Source organism: Gobio gobio (assembly GCF_949357685.1).
Source record: "Gobio gobio genome assembly, chromosome: 20".
Classification (NCBI taxonomy): domain Eukaryota; kingdom Metazoa; phylum Chordata; class Actinopteri; order Cypriniformes; family Gobionidae; genus Gobio; species Gobio gobio.
Window position 1 is genome coordinate 49,050,031 of NC_137113.1, and position 10,390 is coordinate 49,060,420.

Genomic DNA, 10,390 nt, shown 5'->3' on the forward strand with positions numbered 1-10,390 from the left:
TATAACGTGTTAAATATGGATATTTTTCTTACACAAACCCATCGGTTCGCTTCAGAAGGCCTTTATTTATTAAGGCCTTTACCTGGATGATGTGACGGCAGCCATTTTGCGCCAGAACGCCCACCACACAACAGCTGATTGGTGGAGAGGAGAGAGTGATGAAGCCAATCGGTATATGGGGATTATTAGGAGGCCATAATGGTAAGAGGCCAATGGGCAAATTTGGCCAGAATGCCAGGGTTACACCCCTACTCTTTTTCTGAAGGACATCCTGGGTTTTTTTATGACCACAGAGAGTCAGGAGCTCGGTTTAACGCCTCATCTGAAGGACGGTGCTCTTTGACAGTATAGTGTCCCCATTACTGGGGCGTTAGGACCCACACAGAGCCCAGGGTGAGCGCCACCTTCTGGCCTCACTAACACCTCCACCAGCAGAAGCCTAGTTTTCCCAGTTGGTCTCCCATCCAGGTACTGACCAGGCTCGGCCCTTCTTAGCTTCAGCGGGAAACCAGTCTTGGGTTTCAGGGTGATACGGCTGCTGGCGATATGGATGCACTTTTTTGGGCTTCAAATTTTGGGCTGCCATTCACTGCCGTTATAAAGCTTGGAAGAGTCAGGACATTATTAATATAACTCAAATTGTGTTCACCTGAAAGAAGAATGTCATACACACACCTAGGATGAGTTGAGGGCGAGTAAATCATGGGGTAATTGTAATTTTTGGGTGAACTATCCCTTTAAGGCCAATTCACACTGCACATACAAACGCCAAGTCTGTCGGAGTTCGTTGGATCAGTGTGTTCTCCATAGGAGTTCGTTTTCTCTCACGCTTATCTCTCGCGCTTATCTCTCGCGCTTATCTCTCGCGCTTATCTCTCGCGCTTATCTCTCGCGCTTATCTCTCGCGCTTATCTCTTTCTAGAGAAAGAGCAAGGAGATATTCACAAGAGCACAAAGTGTGAGCACACACGCGTAAAATCTGAGCGATAGCGCGTCCAGCCCAGTAAGTTTTGTGCTGGTAAAAGAAAACGTTACATGTAGGGCTGGGTATTGACACAAATTTCACAATTCGATTCGATTTCGATTCACAAGCTTTCGATTCGATTCGATTTTCGATTCAATATCGATTATTTTAGATATACATCAGGTATCATACAAGGAAAATACATTTCTGAACTAATGCTGTAAACTATGGGAGTCAGTTGATACTACATAAGCCGACTAATATTGAAGGTTAAAATTAACTGATTTGTATACAAACACTTAAATTACACTAAATTATAATTTTTTTAAATAATAATAAAGTTATAATATTAACTTTACAATTACATAATCATATTTCTAATCCAATTCGTTTTTTTTAAATATAAACATTTGGCTGTCATAAAAACTTGCCAGATTTATTCATAGGCATACATGCATTAAATATTGAAGAACAAAATTGAAAAAATGACAATCAGTAGCCTATGTAATGTGATGCATATAATTAGCAAAATGCTCCTCTCTAGAGTTAATTTTTCTAGCTGACTAATGAGTTTATGGACACTGGATATGGTTTTTCTGAGGTAAATATGATGTTACATGACATTGTTTACAAGCCGTTTACGTCTTTCTGTGGTTGAAACACTTGAGCTATTCTATGTGCCATGATATGATCTCAGTAAGTTGTCCTGTATCTCTAACACACTTTCAGAAGCTCATTCATGTTTATTTTGTGCTGTAACTGGTATTAATGCGGAAGAGAAGATCCGTTCATCAGCCGGTTCTCTTGAGCTGATCTCACGCCACAGCACCAAAACTGTATTTATGCTTTTGAATTGCGTTAAAAAAATAAATGTAATTTGAAATCTACTTTGTTTCATATCAATGCACAAAGACTATTGTGATTTATTGGATGGGAGGCGCGCTACAATGTTTATTTCATTCATTAACTGAAAACAGGATGACTAATCGATTCTTGGGATTTAAGAATCGATATGGTTTTGTACAAGTGAGAATCGATTAAAATCGAGAAATCAATATTTTTTACCCAGCCCTAGTTACATGGATGCACTCTCGTGTTACAATAATGCGCTCTCGACATTTAACGGCCTCAAATTAGGGTTGTGACGGTTAATCGATGTGTGACAACACCGATAAAACGGTATCACTGGAGGGGACTGTTCAAATTGCTCATTTTAAACCGAGTAAAGTAAAATGCGTCAACTGGCATGAACTGAAAATGCGCCAGTGAATGCGCATGTGAATGATCATTTTACTTTCGGTTTAGAATTAGCTATAAAACGAGAAGAAAGCGGCAATCTTCTATTTTTATTGGTTCAAATGAATGTGTTTCCCCGCGGGCGCTCGAGTTTGTCGGTGTGTGAACATGACACTTCATAGAGCTCTGAATCCAGCGGCCATCTTGTTTGTTGGCGTTTGTCTGTGCGGTGTGAATTGGTCTTAGCGGTTACATTCATTCAGCTTCTTTCATGGGATGATGCACATTAGAACGCTAGAAACAAATTAATGGCATAAGGTTAGTAAATCGAAAACAATGCATGCATATTAAGAGGTTAAAGGGTTGTTTCATGGGGTAAGTGACGCAAAATTAGTGCTAGAATGCCAGAACATGCCATCCAGTTATAAGCCTGCAGTTCTTCTGAGGAACAATGTCAACTAGACATTAAGCAAACCGCTACTTTCTGTTCATGGCAAACCTTTGCTTCAATGGTGAATTAAACTAGCTGAGGATGAAAATGTGTCCTGGACAGATATTGAACATAGAGAATCACCTTTTGAGTGCGAAACGATGCCAGGCTTAAGATAAAAATCACCCCATATTTGCTTCTAACACATAAAAGCTTGACCTTAAGCGCTATACTGAACACATACACTAGAAAAACATCTAACTGAAGCTACTCAATCCCAAACAAGTCGATAAAAGAAGGCTGTAAGGTCCAAATTACGCTCAGAAAACAATGCAACACAATATTCTGAACAAAACTAAACACACACACACACACACACACACTATATTGCATATATTGGAAAAGTCATGAATAAGGTTAAAAATGAGATGAACGAATGGTTAAATATGATAAGACATGTCATGCACATACGCCTTAATAGGCTTCTTTTCATATGCCAATGTTTCTGAAGTACGATGAATTTTTAAATAATTTTCAACACCCTTAAGATATACTGATACTCAATGCTTTTGAGAACTTACTAACTATTGCATAAATACTGATAAAACATTTCAATGAAATCAAAATAATTTCAAATGTGCATTGAGTATGAATGTATCTGAGGGCACGGTCAGTTCTCATGCCATCATTGCATTAATTCATGTTCAATGTTAATCATTTCTATGTTGGAACATGCAATAGAGCTTGCATGAGGTTGACATTATAATGCCATTTTGCTCGAACATGGCAAGAGGAATCTTATGTAGAGGCAAAAGGAGATGTTCGTTTACATGCAACGGTCTCTAGACATGCAAAGCACGCGTTTGCAGCTTCGATGATAAAGATGGAAGCCATGTGTTCTTTTCTCACCTAATAATGACACACAATGTGCTCAATGGAAAATAGTCAGTCAATGCCTGAACGCATTCTGGAAATCTTGTGACTTACCGGTGAAATGTAACCAGCGCGGATCTGGTGTTCCCGCTCAAGGGTGTTTTTGAGCTGACCCTCCAGCTCCAGCTTGTGCCGATTGGAGTCCATTAACTGCTGGTGGCAGCTCTCCAACTGAACTTTCAACTCTTCAACCTAACAACGGCCACAGCACAAAAGGATGTTACAATTTGATACTACACAATTTTTTAACTTTGCATGCGGCGTGCATTGGATTGTGCATGGTTGTGCATTGGATTGCGCATGCGGCGTGCATTGGATTGTGCATGTTTATGCATTGGATTGCGCATGCGGCGTGCATTGGATTGTGCATGTTTATGCATTGGATTGCGCATGCGGCGTGCATTGGATTGTGCATGTTTATGCATTGGATTGCGCATGCGTCTTGCATTGGATTGTGCATGTTTATGCATTGGATTGCGCATGCGGCGTGCATTGGATTGTGCATGTTTATGCATTGGATTGTCCATGCGGCGTGCATTGGATTGTGCATGTTTGTGCATTGGATTTAGCATGCGGCGTGCATTGGATTTGGCATGCGGCGTGCATCAGATTCTGCATGTTTGCGCATTGGATTCTGCATGTTTGTGCATCAGATTCTGCATGTTCGAGCATTGGATTCTGCATGTTCGAGCATTGGATTCTGCATGTTCGTGCATTGGATTCTGCATGTTTGCGCATTGGATTCTGCATGTTTGTGCATTTGATTCTGCATGTTTGTGCATTGGATTCTGCATGTTCGTGCATTGGATTCTGCATGTTTGTGCATTGGATTCTGCATGTTTGTGCATTGGATTCTGCATGTTCGTGCATTGGATTCTGCATGTTCGTGCATTGGATTCTGCATGTTCGTGCATTGGATTCTGCATGTTTGTGCATTGGATTCTGCATGTTTGTGCATTGGATTCTGCATGTTTGTGCATTGGATTCTGCATGTTTGTGCATTGGATTCTGCATGTTTGTGCATTGGATTCTGCATGTTTGTGCATTGGATTCTGCATGTTTGTGCATTGGATTCTGCATGTTTGTGCATTTGATTCTGCATGTTTGTGCATTTGATTCTGCATGTTTGTGCATTGGATTCTGCATGTTTGTGCATTGGATTCTGCATGTTTGTGCATTGGATTCTGCATGTTTGTGCATTGGATTCTGCATGTTTGCGCATTGGATTCTGCATGTTTGCGCATTGGATTCTGCATGTTTGCGCATTGGATTCTGCATGTTTGCGCATTGGATTCTGCATGTTTGCGCATTGGATTCTGCATGTTTGCGCATTGGATTCTGCATGTTTGCGCATTGGATTCTGCATGTTTGTGCATTGGATTCTGCATGTTTGTGCATTGGATTCTGCATGTTCGAGCATTGGATTCTGCATGTTTGTGCATTGGATTCTGCATGTTCGTGCATTTGATTCTGCATGTTTGTGCATTGGATTCTGCATGTTTGTGCATTGGATTCTGCATGTTTGTGCATTGGATTCTGCATGTTTGTGCATTGGATTCTGCATGTTCGTGCATTGGATTCTGTATGTTTGTGCATTGGATTCTGTATGTTTGTGCATTGGATTCTGCATGCTTGTGCATTGGATTCTGCATGTTCGTGCATTGGATTCTGCATGTTCGAGCATTGGATTCTGCATGTTTGTGCATTGGATTCTGGATGTTTGTGCATTGGATTCTGCATGTTTGTGCATTTGATTCTGCATGTTTGTGCATTGGATTCTGCATGTTTGTGCATTGGATTCTGCATGTTTGTGCATTGGATTCTGCATGTTTGTGCATTTGATTCTGCATGTTTGTGCATTGGATTCTGCATGTTTGTGCATTGGATTCTGCATGTTTGTGCATTGGATTCTGCATGTTTGTGCATTGGATTCTGCATGCCCGTACCCCTTTTTTGTAGCTCTCAACGAGTTTCTCCAGATCTGACGTGTCTCTGCTCTGATGGTTGGAAGGCAACGGCACCCTCCTCTCCTCCCTGATGGGCGTCTTCTCCACCTGCTGCCAGCGCTGCTCTATCTCCTCCTCCACTCTCTGCTGCCGCTCCTCTGATGGGGGCGGAGCATCTACCTGGACCAGGCCCCCACTCTCAAAGTCCATCTTCGCAGTGTCAGTCGCCTCGAAGGACGCGCCGGTGACGCTCTCATACCTCCTCCTCCGCTCCTCCCTCCTCTTGTTGCGCTCCGTCAGCTCAGCCTGGAAGGTGTCTGCCTCGTGCGCTCTCTGCTGGGCCAGAGCCTGGGCGATGGGGCGAAACTCGGCCCAGTCGAAGGTTTTGGACCTTCCTTCTCGCCTCCGTTCTCTCGCCCGGCTCTTCTTCAATCCCCCTTCCCGCTCTACTGACGCTTCAGAGGACGGGGAGTCCTGAGTGATGTCAGGCCGGGCTAGACTCTCAAACGCTCCACAAGAGCCTTGCTCGTCCGTCAGGCTGGAAATATTTTACAAGCAAAATATAAATATTTTAAAGATAAAAACCATTTATGTTTCACTGCATCGGGTGGGGTAACACACCTGGCAACGTCTGGGGCGGTGGACGGCCGGACGTTTTTCATGACTGCTTGGATCCAGTTGCGCCGTATTCCTGCGGTCATGGCGGAGAGCGTGTGCACCGCCTCTTGAGTCTGGGGTGAACAAAAGAGCACAAAGATCAGAAGAAATATAGTGTGTACTACTTCACTCACACTCCACACACACTCCACATGCCAGCTTTGAGTATCTCGTGAAGAATTCGAGAGCTCAACACATGAGGAACAACAAAACAGGCATTTGTGTTTCCAAACAGGGTGTTAAGAATGTTCACAAGTCCCTGCGGTCCAAGTCTCAAGTCTTTGAGGTCCAAGTCTCAAGTCAAGTCTTTAGGGTCCAATTCAAGTCTTTAGGGTCCAAGTCAAGTCTCAAGTCAAGTCTTTAGGGTCCAAGTCAAGTCTCAAGTCAAGTCTTTAGGGTCCAAGTCAAGTCACAAGACAAGTCTTTAGGGTCCAAGTCAAGTCTCAAGTCAAGTCTTTAGGGTCCAAGTCAAGTCTCAAGTCAAGTCTTTAGGGTCCAAGTCAAGTCTAAGTCTCAAGTCTTTGAGGTCCAAGTCTCAAGTCAAGTCTTTAGGGTCCAAGTCAAGTCTTTAGGGTCCAAGTCAAGTCTCAAGTTAAGTCTTTAGGGTCCAAGTCAAGTCTTTAGGGTCCAAGTCAAGTCTTTAGGGTCCAAGTCAAGTCTCAAGTTAAGTCTTTAGGGTCCAAGTCAAGTCTTTAGGGTCCAAGTCAAGTCTCAAGACAAGTCTTTAGGGTCCAAGTCAAGTCTCAAGTCAAGTCTTTAGGGTCCAAGTCAAGTCTCAAGTCAAGTCTTTAGGGTCCAAGTCAAGTCTTTAGGGTCCAAGTCAAGTCTCAAGTCAAGTCTTTAGGGTCCAAGTCAAGTCTCAAGTCAAGTCTTTAGGGTCCAAGTCAAGTCTAAGTCTCAAGTCTTTGAGGTCCAAGTCTCAAGTCAAGTCTTTAGGAAATATTTCAAAATCGTTGAAAAGAGTCAAACATGCTCAAAGAACTGGACTATCTGTCAAGTCCAGCAACTAAAAATAACTTTATAACATGACATGTTCAAGAAAAAGAGAAAAAAAAGGCCATAAAATAAAATAGAAAGCCCCTTTAGCCTTACATGAATCTGGAAGCCGTAGTTGCGTTGAGCTTGATACTCCGTGACATTATAGCATGAGCTGAGGTCAATCTCTCCGTCAAGGTCAGACGCCTGTGGACACGACACACACTCATTCAGTGAGAGAAACATTACCGATCACATTACATAAGATTAAATGCACACGGTCACCTCTTCAGCGATGGAATCCTTGTAGTATCGGAGACTGTGATCTGTTAGCACGAACCAATACTTCTTCCACTAAAGCAGAAGAGCACAACACAATGACAGAAGATATGAGACACTAGAGAACACATGATGTGTATGGGATCCCGGCATCAGTCTGGCTTCTTTAAAGAGCGCAGGGGAAAAGTGGAGAGGCTCGATCCTTTCAACTTCCACCTATTGAAGCAGTGCAATCAAAGTGAGCCCTGGCCTTTAGACCGCATCAGTGCGAGCTTTGAGCTGAACACCTGATCAAAACGGCTGCCCGTCTTCAGAACATGAAGAGCTTTAAAAGGAACACGCCACTATTTTTGAAGATAGGCTCATTTTCCGACTCCCGTTGAGTTTGACCGTTTTTGAACCCATTCAGCCGATCTCCGGGTCTGGCGGACTATTCTCTCAATCCTGCGTAATAATCAAGAGCTGTGAGCCGTCCCATTGTCACGTCGGTTATGTTGACAGAAGTTAGACTATTTTCAGGAGCTGCGTAATATCATTGTGAAAACATTATGAATATTCAATTTATCTCTGAGCAGATTCAGATTCAGTAATTTCTCAACACTGAGAGATATAATCCCTGACAGATGATTTTTGTTTATTGTTTATGAAGGAAACCTGAGCTTACCTGGCCTTGCTCGTCCAGTTTCACCATCCACCCTTTCTTGAAGTTCAGCAGGTCTGGCTGTAAACAGGGAAACAGTCATGAATATAAACATACATTTCGTTATGTATGTAGTGAGATCACACGGGTCTCATGCTTGAGTAAAGCAAACACTGACAACACTACCACATGCTTTTACTCGCCACCCAAAAGCCCAAGAGCTCGCCTCGCTTTCTGCACTTTCACACTCCCGTGGTGAGAGAAAAAGATGCAGGGTGTATTCCTGTACTACTTCACACACACTCCACACACACACACAAACACACACTCCACATGCCAGCTCTGAGTATCTCGTGAAGAACTCGAGTGCTCAACATATGAGGAACAGCAAAACAGGCATTTGTGTTTCCAAACAGGGTGTTAAGAATGTTCACAAGTCCCTGCGGTCCAAGTCAAGTCTCAAGTCTTTGAGGTCCAAGTCTCAAGTAAAGTCTTTAGGGTCTAAGTCAAGTCTTTAGGGTCCAAGTCAAGTCTCAAGGCAAGTCTCAAGGCAAGTCTCAAGGCAAGTCTCAAGGCAAGTCTCAAGGCAAGTCTCAAGGCAAGTCTCAAGGCAAGCCTCAAGGCAAATCTTTAGGGTCTAAGTCAAGTCTTTAGGGTCCAAGTCAAGTCTTTAGGGTCCAAGTCAAGTCTCAAGTCAAGTCTCAAGTCAAGTCTCAAGGCAAGTCTCAAGGCAAGCCTCAAGGCAAATCTTTAGGGTCTAAGTCAAGTCTTTAGGGTCCAAGTCAAGTCTTTAGGGTCCAAGTCAAGTCTTTAGGGTCCAAGTCAAGTCTCAAGGCAAATCTTTAGGGTCCAAGTCAAGTCTTTAGGGTCCAAGTCAAGTCTCAAGTCAAGTCTTTAGGGTCCATGTCAAGTCTCAAGTCAAGTCTTTAGGGTCCAAGTCAAGTCTCAAGTCAAGTCTTTAGGGTCCAAGTCAAGTCTTAAGGCAAATCATTAGGGCCCAAGTCAAGTCTCAAGTCAAGTCTTTATGGTCCAAGTCAAGTCAATTCTTTAGGGTCCAAGTCAAGTCAAGTCTTTAGGGTCCAAGCCAAGCCTCAAGTCAAGTCTTTAGGGTCCAAGTCAAGTCTCAAGGCAAGTCTTTAGGGTCCAAGTCAAGTCTCAAGTCAAGTCTTTAGGGTCCAAGTCAAGTCTTTAGGGTCCAAGTTAAGTATCAAGTCAAAGCTTTAGGGTCCAATTTAAGTCTTTAGGGTCCAAGTCAAGTCTTTATGGTCCAAGTCAAGTCTTAAGTCAAGTCTTTAGGGTCCAAGTAAAGTCTTTATGGTCCATGTCAAGTCTCAAGTCAAGTTTTTAGAGTCCAAGTCAAGTTTCAAGTCAAATCTTTAGGGTCCAAGTCAAGTCTCCAGTCAAGTATTTAGGGTCCAAGTCAAGTTTCAAGTCAAGTCTTTAGGGTCCAAGTCAAGTTTCAAGTCAAGTCTTTAGGGTCCAAGTCAAGTCTAAGTCAAGTCTTTAGGGTCCAAGTCAAGTTTCAAGTCAAGTCTTTAGGGTCCAAGTCAAGTCTTTATGGTCCAAGTCAAGTCTCAAGTCAAGTCTTTATGGTCCATGTCAAGTCTCAAGTCAAGTTTTTAGGGTCCAAGTCAAGTTTCAAGTCAAGTCTTTAGGGTCCAAGTCAAGTTTCAAGTCAAGTCTTTAGGGTCCAAGTCAAGTCTAAGTCAAGTCTTTAGGGTCCAAGTCAAGTCTCAAGTCAAGTCTTTATGGTCCATGTCAAGTCTCAAGTCAAGTCTTTAGGGTCCAAGTCAAGTTTCAAGTCAAGTCTTTAGGGTCCAAGTCAAGTTTCAAGTCAAGTCTTTAGGGTCCAAGTCAAGTCTTTATGGTCCAAGTCAAGTCTCAAGTCAAGTCTTTAGGGTCCAAGTCAAGTTTAAAGTCAAGTCTTTAGGGTCCAAGTCAAGTCTCCAGTCAAGTCTTTAGGGTCCAATTCAAGTCTTTAGGGTCCAAGTCAAGTCTCCAGTCAAGTCTCAGGTCAGTTGTTCGTGAGTCCAAGTCAAGTTGCAATTCATTTTTTTGCAAGTCGCAGACTCGAGTTTCCATCTCTGTCGTGAGTATATCAGGGCATTAAGAGATCTAAAATGCAACACGCATTCAGGCTATGGTGAAATAAAGCAGAAAGGCCTCTTACACACACACACACACACACACACACACACACACACAGGAAGTGAGAGGAGAGCAATGGATGCAGGAGGAGGTGAGGATGACCTGCGCAGGAGAGAGGAGAACACTACGCCCCGCCGCAACAGGGGAGGAATATCCACGGTCGTACAACAAGTGCACAGACG

The 10,390-nt window shown here is 43.1% G+C and overlaps 1 protein-coding gene across 6 annotated transcripts in view; it reads right to left on the bottom strand.

Annotated features, from left to right (window-relative positions):
- LOC307143689 (myosin phosphatase Rho interacting protein) overlaps nt 1-10,390 on the bottom strand; it is an 87,874-nt gene that overhangs the window by 28,873 nt on the left and 48,611 nt on the right. For all 6 annotated transcript variants that reach the window (XM_079845435.1, XM_079845436.1, XM_079845432.1 and 3 more), the window contains exons 10-15: nt 8,085-8,141; nt 7,427-7,495; nt 7,259-7,348; nt 6,131-6,240; nt 5,510-6,047; nt 3,618-3,755 (exon numbers count right to left, since the gene is read on the bottom strand). In XM_079845435.1, the coding sequence (XP_079701561.1) occupies nt 3,618-3,755; nt 5,510-6,047; nt 6,131-6,240; nt 7,259-7,348; nt 7,427-7,495; nt 8,085-8,141 (1,002 nt within the window). The remainder of the gene's footprint in view (nt 1-3,617; nt 3,756-5,509; nt 6,048-6,130; nt 6,241-7,258; nt 7,349-7,426; nt 7,496-8,084; nt 8,142-10,390) is intronic.